A 15,528-nucleotide genomic window follows, 5' to 3' on the forward strand; every position below is an offset into this window, starting at 1 on the left:
AGAGAATTGTACAACATTATTAATTCAAATGATATATAATAAAAAATTTGGAGCAAATGTGTATAAACTGTTCTTCAATTGTCAAAGAACAACTGCCCCTTTTGATCATCATGAGAGCCCTTAATAACCCAAAAGAAAAAAATAATACAAAAGTTCCAATCTTTCTCTGATCATATAAAAGATTCAAGAATTGGGTTCTCCAAAGAATTATCAAAAAAGGGTACCTTCTATTTTACAGAAAGAATGAATCTTTAATATCTTTCTCTTTATCCAGGTAGCTTCCCCCTTCGCTGCAACAAGCTTCCTTATGTGTATATGCCAAACTAAAATTTTCTGAAATCTTTATAGTGAATAAAACCTGCAGTGCTCCTGTTCTGTCTCTCCTCGTTTACTTCCTAGTATCTTTCCCTCTTGTCTATTACACCCTGCAGTACCTTCAAATATCATCTGAAAAGTCTCGGTTTTTGCTTACTCCAAGATGTGACAGTTGTTGATGAAATCATTGGAGTAGTTCACGTATTTTGTCCAGAACGGCCTGAGATGCTCGAAACCAATCTCCAGCCATGGCTTTGACTGCCCGTTGTAGTGGATCACTGCAGCTTTCCTGACATTCTCTATGTTTGTATCCTTCTGGTAGCCTAATCCAAGCATATGCCATGACGGGTCTAATATGTGAACATGACCCTTAAACGCTATAAGAGCAGGTGGCAAGGTTCCCAGCTTCCACATTGTCAGATTTGACTTTAGATTCTGCTCAAAAATCAAAAGCGAACAGAGTAAGAGAGTGAGATATAACTTGAGACTCTGCTATAGTATAAGCTTTACCTCTCTAAGCCAAGAGTGATAAGTTTCTCTGATGTCTGTCTTTCTCCAAGCTTGTAGATCAAAGACATTCATACCGTATGCCCAAGCGCATTCTTCAGGATCTAAATGCTTTGCGATGAGAGGGTGAGAGAAGTTGAAGTAGTTCCTTAAACGCTTTGACATCACCCATTCATCATCACCCCGGCATGTTTCCACCGCTCCATTGACCTTACCACCAAGGTCAACATCCCAAAGTGGAGCCAAGTCTCTCTGGACAACTATATCATCGTCTAAGAACACCACCTTGTCCAAGTTCGGAAAAAGCTAATATTCCAAAAAAAAGAGAGATGAAATTAGCATATGAATGAATAACAAATGAAAGTTGAAACAAGGAGATATAAAGATTCACCTCAGGTATATATATTCTAAGATGGTTGAGCAGAGATATGTATTTGGGACTTCTAGACTGCAACTTGGAAGCAAATCTTCTCGGAGTTGTTTCAGTGAGGTTTGCACCAGCGACATGGTTCCCATGGTAATAGTTTCTAACACCGTTATGGCTTTCCACAGCTTCCAGAACCGGAACATTCTCTCTCGTCAGCCAGTCAAACTGATGAACACCTTTAACTTCGACGATAGCAGGCGCAACGGAGTTGAGAGCGAACCATGAATGCATACCAGCGTAGGTTTTCTTGTCTGTGATGATGTGGAAGACGATTTTCTCCGGTTTTGAAGATGACTGAACAGCGGATGAGACCACAACTGATGCAGCCAGAATATTGTCCGTGGCTAGAATATAATGGTGGTAAGCGTTGTCTGAAAGAACAGGGAGAAACTCTGGTGAAGGGAGTTGGCGACGAGCGTGAGCGTTGGAGGAGTATTCATCCGTCAGTCTTAGAGAGAGACAGTGAATGCCTTTGGGAATGGAACTTGCTGCAAAGTGCTTGTTCATTAGTTCTGCGAATTTAGATTCTCTGATATCTCGTTCAAACTTCTCCATCTGTTTAAGACAGACATAAACAAATCACATATGACAATCTTCTTATTTATATGGCTCACTCTGGAGGGACAAACCGTACCATGGCTCGGAGGATAAGAGCAAATGTTTTTGCATCATAGTGGTTATTCTTCATATCTGAAAGAAGGTGATTAAAAGAATCTGGAAGCTTCAAACCATCTGGAATTTCTTGAGTGCTTACTTCGTTTAGAATATTATAAAAGTCTCTAGCTAGTCTCTGCAACAAAGAGAAACATGAGGCGGAAAAAAAACTATTATTTAAGAACATGAAAAACATACTGAAAAAAAAAAAAACAGACTAAAGAAAGTAACCACTCACCTCTGAATCATCTACCCTACTGAGGAAACGTGGACCTAACCGCCTCCCTAAACAATCTGAAAGCAAAAAACTTTAATGAGATCATCACAATGGAACTGGGCAGTCAATGAAATAAAACACCCAGCTTAATCAGCATATAGATGAATTTAAAGGGAAAATACCCTAAAGAGTCATTCATTTTGGTTCAAAACTAGTAATGCAGAGGAATCTGTAGCTTTTATTCCACACAGAAACAAAAGCATTTTTGCAAAAGAATGTCACGAAGCTCCACATTCAAAAAAATTGCACTGATGGGGAAATGTGAGACATAGATTGTGAAAATCATAGGTACTGACTGCTAAAAAATCAAGGTCGTACAGCCCCTTAAGAACCAAGATCCTACCAAAATTAATGAGTGGGGGACCTAACAAGAAAAATCCAAAAAACTAATCTCAAAACTTGGTTCTTAGTACGATCCAAACAAAGCTAACAAGATGCTTGTGACAATAAAAAAATGTAAACTTGTCGTCAGATCCAGCTGCTAAATAAGATCCCAATCATTGCAAAAAACACAATCTAATCCAGATCCGAACCAGTAAGGACGACGAACACAACAGAAGCATAACCAAATGCATAAACATAAACAAAAAGATGTTTTTTTTTTTAATTTACCAATGGAGGAGCACTTGTTGACACCTTCGAGGGTAACAAGAGCGGTGAGGATGAAGACAAAAGGCAACAAGAAGGCGAGGATCAAAATGGTGTGGAAGAGAGTTCGGGAAGAGATGTGACGAGCTGCGAGCTTGATCTTCATCAAGTCAGTAGTAAACTCATTACTGCTCGAAATCGTGATGCTTCTCATGCTAGGCGACACGTGAAGCTGCATCCTCCTTTTTTGTAACCCAATCCAAAAACCCTAATTCCTAACGATCCCAATCCCAACATCAGATCCGATCAGATTCCACCTCCTCTCCGCCGATCTCCCGATTCTCGATCCAACCTCCAGATACGTCTCTGTTTGGTTGCTTGTCGCTATTATTCTTCTTCTTCCTTGTGGTCTTCTCGTAGACCGCATTGGGGTTTCCGACCCACCAGTTGGAAGATCCGAATTTGAGATTCCCGCCTTGGTTTTAATCAAATTGAACGAGTGAATCGAAACGGGTTTGCCTCAAATTCACGTCTTGAGCAGACCTTATCAAGATTCAAAATCAAAGAGCAGAGGAGGAAGAGGAAGAGGAAGAATAGAATAGGAACAAAGGAGAGGAGGAATATGGAGCTTTTGTTCTCTCAAGTGATTTTGCCGGTGGATCTAAACATTATTAAAACAAAAACATTTTTTTTATAAAAATAATCCCAAAAAAGCAAGAGAAATTGTAATAATTTATTAAAGATCTAAAATTATACAACTACTAATGAATATTGGTGTCTTGACCTTGAGTTTAGGCCTTTGTTTTATAGAGTGCTAAAATTATACATTGTCTTTTTTTTTTTTTTTTTTTTGAATACGTTTATACATTGTCTCCATCCACCTATTTTCATGGCTAAGCCAAGAGTTTTGCTTTTTCATCTTTCCTCTTAAATGATTGATATAAAAACAAATTGTAATAAAATATATACTTATTAATGAAAATTGACAAACACATTAATATGACATTTACTCCATCTGCTTAAAAGTCTTAATTTGTAAATTAAGCTAATCTTTATTTTATACTTCTAGAAAAGAAACCAGAGCACAGTAAACTGGCGTCGTCCACGTGAAAATAGGGATGTTAATATGGGCTCAACCTAAGAGGGTTAGTCCTAACCCTGCAAACTCATTTGTAACTCTAACCCTCATTTTTTAAACAGGGTTTAAATAGGGTTGACCCTAATAGGATCAGGGTTTAAATTCTAACCCTTTTATTTTGATTCACACAACTATTATACAATATTTAATAATGTTTTTCATCAAAAAAAACTTAAAGTCGAGTTTTCTCGCCAAAAACTGAACAACGAAATTTTCCGTCGAAACCGCAAAATCGAGTTTTCAACTAAAATAACAAAATCGAGTTTTCCTTCCAAAAACGCAAAATCGAGTTTTTCGTCAAAACTTCGAAATCGAGTTTTCCCGCCAAAAAATCAAAATCGAGTTTTTCGCCAAAACCTCAAAATCGAATTTTCCCGTGAAAACGTAAAATTAAGTTTTTCTGGAAAACCCGTAAAACTCAATTTCACGGTTTTAGCGGGAAAACTCGATTTGCCGGTTTTGTAGGGAAAACTCGATATTGCGGTTTTAGTTTTGGCGGAAAAACTCAATTTTGCGGTTTCGGCGGAAAAACTCGATTTTGCAGTTTTGGCGGGAAAACCCGATTTGCCGGTTTCGGCGGAAAACTCGTTTTTGCTGTTTCGGCGGGAAAACGCGATTTTGTAGTTTTCGGCGGAAAAACTCGATTTGCCGGTTTCGGCTGAAAAACTCGATTTGCCGGTTTCGGCGGAAAAACGAGTTTTGGCGGGAAAACTTAATTTTGCGGTTTTGGCGGGAAAACTCGATTTTGCGGTTTTGGCGGAAAACTAGATTTTACGGTTTCGGCGGAAAAACCCGATTTGCCGGTTTCGGCTGAAAACTTGATTTTGTTGTTTCGGCGGGAAAACACGATTTTACAGTTTTGGCGGGAAAACTCGATTTGCCGGTTTTGACAGGAAAATTTGACGGTGAAAACTGACTGAATTACACATAATGATTTGATGTTATTTTTCACCTGGTAGGTCCAATTTTCACCACATGGACTTTTTCAAATTAATTACAAGAATGACGTACAATTCTCTTTGTCGTTTTCGTTTACCATATTAGAGAAAAAAAAAGTAGTTATTTAATGGGTTTTTTTTGCTAACACCATCTCTAATCCATCTCTATAATAGAGATCTATAAATAAAAGAAAGCTTTTTTTTCTCTATATTTAAGGAAAAGATAGCATTTTTCTATTTATAGAGGTAAATATATTATTTCTCTATTATAGAGGAACACATTGAAGCAAAAACACTATTTCTATTTTTTCATCTATTTTAGAGATCTTTATTATAGAGATTGGTCGGAGATGCTAACAAAAAAAGAGAAATTAGATTTTGGGAGAGAGAGTTGGAGAGAGATAGGAAGAGAAAGTAGGATTTTTTTAATTTTGTTTTTTTCTTAGTTACTTGGCTTAATTTCCCTTATTTAATTTCATTTATATGCTCAAAAGTTTTGTTGAATATCATACACCCAACCGACACATTCTATTAAGACTTTTCAAATCCACAAAAATTGACTCGAACCGGAAGAATCAAATACGAGTTAATGAAACAAAGAATATAACAGTTTCCTCGGAAAAACAGAGGAAAAACTCTGTTACGAAAACAGAGCAAAAAGTCTGGATCTTGACTTATCGCATTATGCACAACTTCGATTCAGAATGTAAAAGATTCAAACTTTACCAGAAATTTACAAAACCCAAAGTAAATGTCTTTTTTTTTTCTCATCTAAAAAAACAGAGTAAAATTTGACTACCTAACTCTTCACAACTTCAAAACAGAGTTTCAGCATAACCTCGTCATGCTCTGTTTTAGAGTGTTGTACTTACTGTGACAACCTAAAGCATGAACCTTCCTTGAGCAGATTGCTACACTTGCGCTGCATCATCATCAAGCTCTACTGATTCCTCTCGGCAGCTCTTCTTGCTCTTGCTTCTGCTCATCCTGTGAGACGTCTGGTGACCACCAAGAGCTTGGTAAGACGAGAACACCTTGCTGCACAGCCTGCATTGGTGCTCAGCATTCCCTTTACCAGATGATTCAGTAACAATCTCATCATCTGAATCAGAACACTCAAAAGCTCCAACTCCAAGCTCAAACTTGTCTCCCAAGAAACTCGCTGCCTCTTTCCATGTTTCGTAGCCACTAATCACAGAGTCAAATCCACAAGCTCTTCTCTGTTTCTGTTGATCGATTTCGCTACTGCCTCCCAAGAAACTAGCAGGCTCTTTTGGAGCTTCGAGTGTACTAACCCTTTCTTCCAGAAGCTTGTGCTCGTTACTCAAAAATCCATATTCAAATTCACCACCTTTCCTCAGTTTCTTGCCTCTCAAGTAACCATGAATCGTTTCAGGAACAGCCTCCATTGCTTCACCAACAAGCTGTTGATCGATCTCGTTACTGTCCCCTTCTTCCAGAAGCTTTTGTTCATTACTCAAAAACCCATATTCAAATTCAGCAGCTTTCCTCACTTTCTTGCTTCTCAAGTAACCATTAAGCCTTTCAGGAGTAACATCCGTTGCTTCACCAACAAGCTTCTTTCCGTTTACTACATCTTTAGGACTACTCTTAGACAACAGAATCAAACACTCCGCCACTTCTAACTCCTCATCACTCTCACCAAAAACAGAAGACGATCCAAGAAACGTAGTAAACAAAGTCTTCTTGTACCTGAAAACTCTCGATCTCTTCTTCTTCCTCACAAGACTAAAGCTACCACAAAGACTCTTGATCGACTCTTCGCAAACCCTCTGTATCGTCGATAAATGCATCCCCGCTTGATGGTTCGAAAGACACTTCTCGTAGCGAAACCCTTTCCCGCACTCTCCGCATCGGAACAAGATCTTCTTCCTCGGTTCTGAAGATTCTAACGCGAAAGATTTGTGGGTTGTCTTCTTGGGGTTTTGCCTGAGGCCGTAGTAGCAAGAATGGTCTCGCTTTTGGCGCGTTGGTTCCTCTTCTTCACGTGAACGAGTGTTCTTGAGAGGTCGTAGAACTCCTCGTTGATGTTGTTCTTCCATTTAGGCGCGGAGAACATGGGGAACTTGAGTGAAGATGTAGAAGAAGGAGAAGATGAGGTAGATGATGTATAGGAGTAGAAGGACGCAACAAACGCAAGACCAAAACATCTCACAAAGACATGGGAAGTAAAGAGTTTTCTTGGAGAGGAAGATGAGAGAAGAAGGGAGAATTTTGAGGCTATCGAAGAGATATGATATGATTAGAGAAAGATCTTTTGAGCTTCTGTTGCTTTTCGGGAGAACGAGTGTGAGCGAGAGGAATGGAAATAGAGAGAAAAGGAGAAGATATAAAGCACTGAGCTAACGACCAAGAAGAAAGGTGGCGCCAAGAACAGAGGGAGCTATACTTTGGGTGGAAATAGAAGGTTCGACGTGGCAATCATATGCGCTGCAACCTATCAGAGAGAGTCGTCTTTAATAGTCACTAATATTTTTTGATAAATTTTTGTCAGTTGCATATGAAAAATATGTATAAATATTTTATAATTAAAATTTTTTTCCAAAATAATATATAAATGGGAATTCTTAGAAACATTAATAAAAAATATATTTAGATTTAGGATGTAGTGATTATAATTTAGAGTTTAAATTTCCTCCTTTAATATATACATGGAAATTTTTAAAATAGTATTTATTTGAAAAATAAAAATTTATAGTTAGGTTTTGGGTTGAGTAATTATGATTTAGAGTTTAGAATTCCTCCTTTAGTATTTTGGACATTGTGGTGGTTAGAATAAAGTTTTGATTTGAAGTAGTTTAGTCGTTTTACTTTTTAATGTGTTTTTTTGAAGATTTTCCCTTTGTGCTATTTTTTTCGTCATAAAATTCTTGTGGTGTTATCTAAGAGATTTGTCCAAAATTATATTCTGAAATAATAAGTCAAGTAGAAATGATTCTGATTTTGAGAAATTTTTATATTACGGATATAATACTTGAAAAGCTTACAGTATATGATAACCCAAGGTACATAATTACCAGCAAAATACAAACCTAAAATCTCTGTTGGACAATTATTGATCAAAACATAGTAAACAGGAAAAAAAAATATATGAAAAGTTCATGATAATTTGGGGAAAAAATGAAAATAAAAAGCTAAGGAAGAGGATTGTTTGTATGGTTTAGGCAAGAGCAGGCATGTCCTTGAGCCACTGGTCCAAAGGCTTACCGATAGAGTAAACAATAAACCCAATCTTCCTCAGCTTCTCCGCATCCACCACGTTCCTACCATCAAAAACAAAAGCTGGCTTCTGCATATTCTCAAAGATCCTCTCGTAATCCAGTTTCTTGAACTCGTCCCACTCTGTCAAAATGCAGATACCGTGAGCGTCTTTGGTTGCAGCGTATGCGTCCCAAGCGACCGAGACTTGCTTCACAGTGGTGGGACTCATGGGCTGGAGATGAAGCGGGTGGTCCCAGTCGAATTTGTTCATGGTCAAGTCTCTCTGGATCTGCTCTTCAGTGACTTGCGGGTCGTAGATGCTGATACGAGCTTTGTCACCTAACAAGCCTTTGCAGACATCAATGGCTGGCGTTTCCCTCGTGTCTCCCGTGTCTTTCTTGAAGGCGAAGCCGAGAACTGCAATCTTTTTGTTGGAGACTGTGTTGAACATCGAGGAGACGATGCGGTTGACGAATCTTGTTTTCTGGTAGTCGTTGATCTTGATGACTTGTTTCCAGTACTCTGCGACTTCGGGTAAGCCGTTGCATTCACAGATGTAGACTAAGTTGAGGATGTCTTTCTGGAAACATGATCCTCCGAAGCCGACACTCGAGTTCAAGAACTTGGGACCGATCCTTGAGTCTTTACCGACGGCGTAAGAGACTTCTGAGACGTTAGCGCCGGTTGCTTCACAGAGAGCAGACATTGCATTAACCGATGAGATCCTCTGTGCTAAGAAGGCGTTAGCTGCAAGCTTGGAGAGCTCGGCGGACCAGAGATTGGTGGTGACGATCCTCTCTTCAGGAACCCACTGGGAATAAACATCTTTCAAGGCTTTAACAGCTGCAAACCCTTCGGTTGTTTCACGACCACCGATGAGAACACGGTCCGGTTTGAAAAGGTCTTCAATGGCGGTTCCTTCAGCGAGGAACTCAGGGTTGGAGAGGATCTGGAACTTGATTCCTTTGCTGTTGTGCGTAAGAATCTTCTCGATGGCCTCTGCGGTTTTGACAGGGACAGTTGATTTCTCGACAACGATCTTGTCGGAAACAGAAACGTCCGCGATCATACGCGCCGCGCTCTCCCAGTAAGTCAAGTCCGCAGCTTTCCCTGCTCCAAGACCGCGGGTCTTGGTCGGGGTGTTGACAGAGACGAAGACAATGTCAGCCTCTCTCACGTGTTTCTCAACGTCGGTGCTGAAGAAAAGATTCTTTCCACGGCACTGCTTAACCACGTCATCAAGACCAGGCTCGTAGATGGGGAGCTGGTCGCTGTTCCAGGCGTTGATCCTTGGCACAGAGATATCAACAACGGCTACTTCAACAGATGGGCATTTTAGAGCAATGACTGCCATGGTTGGACCACCGACATATCCAGCTCCTATGCAGCATATCTTCACCATTGTGCTAGTTAACTGAATTAATAATTAAAAAAAAGATACCTAGTAAGCTACAGATCTCTCATTAATCAATGCCATAAATAAACACCGTAAAATTGAGAAATAAAGTTCAATGCTTTACACAAGCCACAACAATATGAATTCAGAAAATGTTCTTAATTTTTTTTCATATAGCTGCACTGGAGAATGAGAATTGAGATTCAACATATTAGATCCAAGCTATAAGCATTTAAAAGAAGAACTATAAAATAGCTAAACTCAGATCCAGTGTCATAAGAATTAGAAGATGCACATAGAATGCATTTTAAGTAAACATGAAGCGAGTACTAGGTGAAGCTACCGATTCATATCAAAGCAGAGATCATATACTCGTGATCATGCTTATTGCTTAGCAATGAGCCGCTTAAAAAGCGAAATTCACAAACAAATACACACAAACAGCGAGAAATTCAAATCAAAATCTAAGATCTGGTACATGCAAAATGAAATTACGTGAGTTTTCCGCGGATCACCGACACAGATCGAACCTGAATGCATAAAATTCTCAACACTCAGCAGAACATTCAAACCCAAATCTATGTGAAAAAAGCGGCAAAATAGGTCGAAATCGAAACGAGATCCGATCGCGATAATCAGTAAATTGGATCGATAAAACACGGATTAGAAACAGAGAGAAGATACCTTTGTGTAGCCTCTGGTGTACACTATCGGAGAAAATTGCAGGGGAAACCAAATGAATCGCGCTAAATCTGACGATGTTGAAGACGAGCGGGGCGAGCAGCGAGTTTATATACTTGATGAGATTCCTAAAATGCCCTTGATACTGTGAAAGAATAACGTGGTTTTAAATGTGTGTTTTGGTTAATTTATTGCTAATTAGTACATAATTAAATTAAACATTCAGTTAAAAAATCAAAATGGCAAGGTAGAAAAAACGATGGGGCTCACATTGTTTGGCAGGTGTCTTGAAGACACGTTAAACATTTGACATGATTGGACTTCAACTAACATAAATAAAAAAATGTAACTGTAAAAAAAAAATTGTATATCTTTTTGAATCTAGTTTTCTTTTGCTTTCTTTAACTGCTTTAGACATAAATATATGTACTGTAGGAAACAAAATGAATTTCATGTATTGTCTGTCTAACTTTCTTTTCCCTTGAAAATTTAGTGTTTCGTCTAACATTAATGCAAATACATAATTCCAAAAATACATTATATTCAGACATTTTGGAAGCAATTTGAAAAATATATGACTACTTTCCTCCACAATATAAAATAAAAACTGCTGAACAATTTTTCCATCATCTTTTAGGTACATCATGGTTAAGTTCAACGTGAATTGAAGTGCTTCCCAGGTTTTGAGAAACCGGTTCTGTTTTATCCCATCGTCGGATACTCTTTTCTCGGTGCTCATCAAGAAGGAAAACTGAATTACATGCAATGTTCTGGGCTATGGGGGAGAGTCTCCAATGCATATGAAGAATATAATGTTCGAATCATCTCTATATCTGACGACTAATGCTCTCTTGCACCCGCAGTTTTTTCAATATAAAATCTCATAATACATCATTGGTTTTGATATTTTACAACATGTAGCAATGAATCAAAAATTCCATAATACATAGTGGTAGTTTTTTCTGTGCGTCACTGTCCCTATTATAGTCTATAATATTCTTCCCAAAGGTTGGTGTTTAGTTTCAATAATGTACACTACTATTATTAAAACCCAAATTTGTATCAGTACTTACATGATTGGTGCATTGGAGTCTGCTGGACAAACTTGAGATAAAAGACTAATTGCACTTTGCTTGAAAACCTAGGCACACTTTTTGAAGTGCTTCTCAAGCTATATATGAATAGTTTAATAAATAAAATACACCAACAAGAAAAAAAAATACACCAACAAGAGTGGGGTTGAAAATATATATTTAGATAAATCAGAATAAACTTTTTTTTTTTTAGAACAAAAAAAACTGAATAAACTATTTGAAACCAAATCTTCTGAAAAATGCGAATACAACATGGTTTGTATACGTTGATCACCCAAAAAGCTGATTCGTATACAACTCAGTTTGGTTTGCTATGTTATTTCATCTATATGACTAGAAACCCCTTAATTATTTTACTAATTAAGTAGTTAAATATAACCATTGGATACATTTTATATATTACGAGTAATTTTATTTTCCATATATTTTTAAAATGATATTTTAGCACGGGTTAATTATGATATTATATATAAACTACTAAAAATATTACATATAGAAATTATTTTACAACAACCGTTGGTAGAATATTTTGTCTCGTAAAAACAAAGGTTGAAGCATATGAACACACACATAAATATTATTTGAACCAGAAATATTTAGGTATAAGTATTCAAATTTAAACAATAACTAGATTTTAACCCACACGTCCGTGCAGATATTTTTTTAATTTTTTAATGTATTGATATTATTACAAATATTTTAAATATATAATTTCTATTTTAGTATTATATTGTGTAACTTTATAATATTATTGTTTATATTCCTTATTCGGAATTATTAATATATAGTGATTTTTTTAATATATTTTATTTTGTTATTAATTTTTATTGCTTACTAATATATTTTCGTGTTAAGTACAATAAAATAACAATATGAATAATCAAATAGACAATTTCTTTCAAAATATATATATTTTTTAATTTATACATTTTACTATAATACATTTTTAAAATTCATTTATTTATATTATAGAAAAGAAATATGTTTAAGATTATTTTGTATTTACATATTGTGTTTAAAAAATATACTAATGATATCAAACATAAACTGTTCATCTTACAAGTCGCATAATATGTTTTACTTCCCCAGCAATTATTTATGATCTTCTCTTCTGGATATTATACATTTTTAAAACAAGTACATAATAATTTACAATAAAATTATTAGATCAAGTCAAGATCACTTAATGACATACCCCTTAGGCGTAACACCTCTAGCTTGATCCAACGTAGTGAAACCTTCCCACACTAAACCACTCTTGGGTCCACGCGCCTTGGCTCGCTTAGACTGTAACCATTCCCAAAAGCAGACCACCCCAGCCCAAATGAGCAGAAGAAAACACCAACCCACGTTTCCGGGGAAGAACATTACGTCGTTCGGCGAGATCACTTCCCCTGCAGCATAGTAAGCCAGAAAAAGAGGCATGAAGAGCGGATAATACCAAAACGCACTCTCTTGCCCTAAGCTCAACAAACGCAGCGTCAGTGCTGTGGCTAAGCTAAAGCCCACACTGTTCCACATCCATAGCCATACAAAATATCCGTCACTCATTACCACCGAACCCGCTTTCTCACCGCTAGTTGTTCCATTACTACTTGTTGTTGCATTGCTAGTTGTTCCACCGTCAGAAACGCCTCCGGGAGGCTGGAGAACGGTCTGATAAGTAGCTGTGATTATAAGAGTGGCGACAACTAAAAGAGCGTTTCTTCTTTCTTCGGAGATCCAAGAATAAGACCGAATACTCTTCGTTCGCCTTGATTCACACCATGTTAGCTTGGAGCTGAGTATATCAGATGTTGTCTTAATCTTAACCAGAGAAGCCGAACGTTTTCCGCCATGCCACTTGACCATTCTCTCTACGCGACCCCATCTGCTGCCTTCTCTTCTGAGTAACACGGCAACGTCAAGAACGGTTAAACCGTTCTTGTTCTCGATGTTGACATTAGCATTCGAACTCTTTAACATCAGTTTCATAGCTTGGTGGTTGTTATGGTACGCTGCGAGTTGTAAAGGCGTGTTTCCATCTTTGTCTCTACAGTTTATGACTCTTGTCTCGGTCCGCTCTGCATCCTTTTGACACAATCTTAGGATCCATCCCATGAGAACTTTAAGGACTATTAACCCTTCTCTAGGTTCGTTGTTCTTCACAGCAATGTGGAGAGCGTTCTCTCCATTCACGTTTGCGTCCACGATGCTCTTGGGGCAAACCAAAAAGAATTCTGATATTAAATCGATTTTCTTTTTGCTCACCGCAAGTAGTAATGGCGTCATACCTTTTTGGAACAAGGAAAATGAAAGTAAAGATTAGGTTAATCTGTAAAGTTTCACCTGAGTTTGAAAAAAAACCTAATCCGAAACCAAACCAAAGCTGATATAAGCAAACAGCCTAACACCAAAACTTGTCCATATCTAAACAAAACCAAATCGAACCGAGTAGAACATAAATCAAGTAAAACCATTTTCTTATAAAAAAAATTGGATGATTGGTTGAATTGTAACCGTTTAATTTTTGAGTTAGCAATGAGAAAAAATAAAAAAATATTTTTACCTTTTTCATTTACAGTTTAAAACATGATATTTAGTTCGTGTTAAAAAAACATAATGTTTAGTGTGCGTGCATACAATCCAACCAAGTGAAGTTTCACTTATGCTAAGGACCTAAGGTTATCAATTCCGAATCAAAACAACTCCGGTTAAATCATTTGGAATTTTAACCAGAGATAAAATAAACAATCCGAGAATTATTATTTGAATTAAAGGCTCCAAAAATAAATTATTATTTGTATTATAAATTCTCTCAAATTAAAGATACAGTATATATATATATATATATATATTTGGTACGTACCTTGTCTCCCTTTAAGACGAACAAGGCTTGGATCAACCTTAACTAGTTCGAGCACTAGCCAAAAGTGGCCATGGTCGATGGCGAGGTGTAACGGAGTAAGTCCGTCGGCGTTAAGTTTCCTAGCAAAAGAAGGTTGCAAGTGCATCATTTCCATGGCGAACTCTGTTGTTCCGGCGAGGGCTGCAACGTGGAGAGGAGTGTCAATGAAAGGCACGTTGTCGATTTTATCGAGGACGTATGGATCTTCATGGATAAGTTCGTATAATAGATCGATGTTTCCAGACTTAGCAGCAGCTTCTAATGACCTCTGATCCATTATTAGTTATGTAAGAATTGAGGGAATATACGAAGGTTTTATGGTGTCATTAAATAGATGATAAGCGATTCGCGTGACAAAACTTAATTGGCTACGAAATGATAAGTAGTCTGTGAACGTAGGTTATTCGAATTAAGCATACGATAACTGTGGAAAGTAATATACGACGTGACAGTTTACGTGGACTAAGTCAGCATGTTTATCACCTTCCTTCAATTAGATGGAAAATAATTGTTCTTGGAAGATTTTGACGTGACTATGATCTCCAACGGCTAATATCATACAAGACTGTTTGCTGTCAAAGTTATTATGTATCTAGGGTTTCTTGTTAAGATAGAGTTGATATAAATAGAGTTTATGGAACCTTGGCTGCCGTGAGTGCAGCCTCTCTCTAGTTTATTAAGCTCATTTGAGCATACATCTATCTTGTTATCAAACTTCTACCAAAAGCGAGTAAACGATAGAGAAGAAACACAATACAAGAAGCTTCGTGGCATTCGACGAAGATTCAAATTCTGTCCTGCTAAAATCATATGATCCTTTTGCGTATTAAGCTTTAATACTGGGGGCCCATCATAGGACCAATAGAAAGTGATGGATCTCAGGTCAAATCCACAAATTACCAGACACTACTCGAACCGCAACTTAGCCTAGTTCTTACCTTCGATTAGCCCTGCCATCGATGTCAAAAAAAAAAAAAAGATTAGCCCTGCCATTTTTGTCCGAACCGAACAGGCCAAACCCGAACCAAAAGTTTTGGTTTTCGGTTTCAGTTTTGAGTTCGGTAGGATTTTGAAAAGTAATTCGGTTTTCGGCCTATCCGAAAATAACCGCAGATATCCGAAAATATACGAAAAACCGAACCAAATTTAACCGAAAAACCTGAAAATATCTGAATTTAATCGACATAACCGAATTTAACCGAAAATATCCGACTTTTTGGAAAAGTAGACCGGAATGAGTCGAAAACCAAAAAATCGATTATTTTCAGAAATAATTTTGAAAACCAAAATTATCCGATAACCATACCGAACCAAACCAAAATTTAATTTGGTTAATTTCGGAATTGATTTTCAAAATTTTGGTTAACCAAAAATCGACGGTTCTGTTTCGGAAAACCTTTCCGA

At 37.3% G+C, this 15,528-nt stretch overlaps 4 protein-coding genes across 5 annotated transcripts; all 4 read right to left on the reverse strand.

Moving 5' to 3' along the window:
- Nucleotides 1–19: 19 nt before the first annotated feature.
- On the reverse strand, nt 20–3,542 carry LOC106432631 (probable galacturonosyltransferase 14). The gene is made up of 6 exons (XM_013873485.3): nt 2,793–3,542; nt 2,142–2,197; nt 1,884–2,039; nt 1,214–1,804; nt 826–1,128; nt 20–750 (listed from the first exon to the last, which is right to left on the reverse strand). The coding sequence occupies exons 1-6, from the start codon at nt 3,004–3,006 to the stop codon at nt 469–471; spliced, it is 1,602 nt and encodes a 533-aa protein (XP_013728939.1). The 5' UTR covers nt 3,007–3,542; the 3' UTR covers nt 20–468.
- A 1,906-nt stretch (nt 3,543–5,448) lies between these two features.
- On the reverse strand, nt 5,449–7,588 carry LOC106441475. Its single transcript, XM_013883286.3, has one exon. The coding sequence runs from the start codon at nt 6,905–6,907 to the stop codon at nt 5,756–5,758; it is 1,152 nt and encodes a 383-aa protein (XP_013738740.1). The 5' UTR covers nt 6,908–7,588; the 3' UTR covers nt 5,449–5,755.
- Nucleotides 7,589–7,806: 218 nt separating this feature from the next.
- Nucleotides 7,807–10,291, reverse strand: LOC106432623 (UDP-glucose 6-dehydrogenase 3). Of its 2 annotated transcripts, XM_022698669.2 has the most exons (3): nt 10,147–10,209; nt 9,958–9,992; nt 7,807–9,480 (listed from the first exon to the last, which is right to left on the reverse strand). In XM_022698669.2, exon 3 carries the CDS (start codon nt 9,466–9,468, stop codon nt 8,026–8,028), a length of 1,443 nt encoding a protein of 480 aa, XP_022554390.1. In that variant the 5' UTR covers nt 9,469–9,480; nt 9,958–9,992; nt 10,147–10,209; the 3' UTR covers nt 7,807–8,025. The 2 variants fall into 2 exon arrangements, with proteins under 2 accessions (XP_022554390.1, XP_013728930.1); XM_013873476.3 differs by lacking the exon at nt 9,958–9,992 and having other exon boundaries at nt 10,147–10,291.
- A 1,955-nt stretch (nt 10,292–12,246) lies between these two features.
- Nucleotides 12,247–14,469, reverse strand: LOC106432616 (ankyrin repeat-containing protein BDA1-like). Its single transcript, XM_013873467.3, has 2 exons — nt 14,086–14,469; nt 12,247–13,510 (listed from the first exon to the last, which is right to left on the reverse strand). The coding sequence occupies exons 1-2, from the start codon at nt 14,399–14,401 to the stop codon at nt 12,417–12,419; spliced, it is 1,410 nt and encodes a 469-aa protein (XP_013728921.1). The 5' UTR covers nt 14,402–14,469; the 3' UTR covers nt 12,247–12,416.
- Between the last annotated feature and the right edge of the window lie 1,059 nt (nt 14,470–15,528).

This window comes from Brassica napus, chromosome C3 (assembly GCF_020379485.1).
Source record: "Brassica napus cultivar Da-Ae chromosome C3, Da-Ae, whole genome shotgun sequence".
NCBI classification, from domain to species: domain Eukaryota; kingdom Viridiplantae; phylum Streptophyta; class Magnoliopsida; order Brassicales; family Brassicaceae; genus Brassica; species Brassica napus.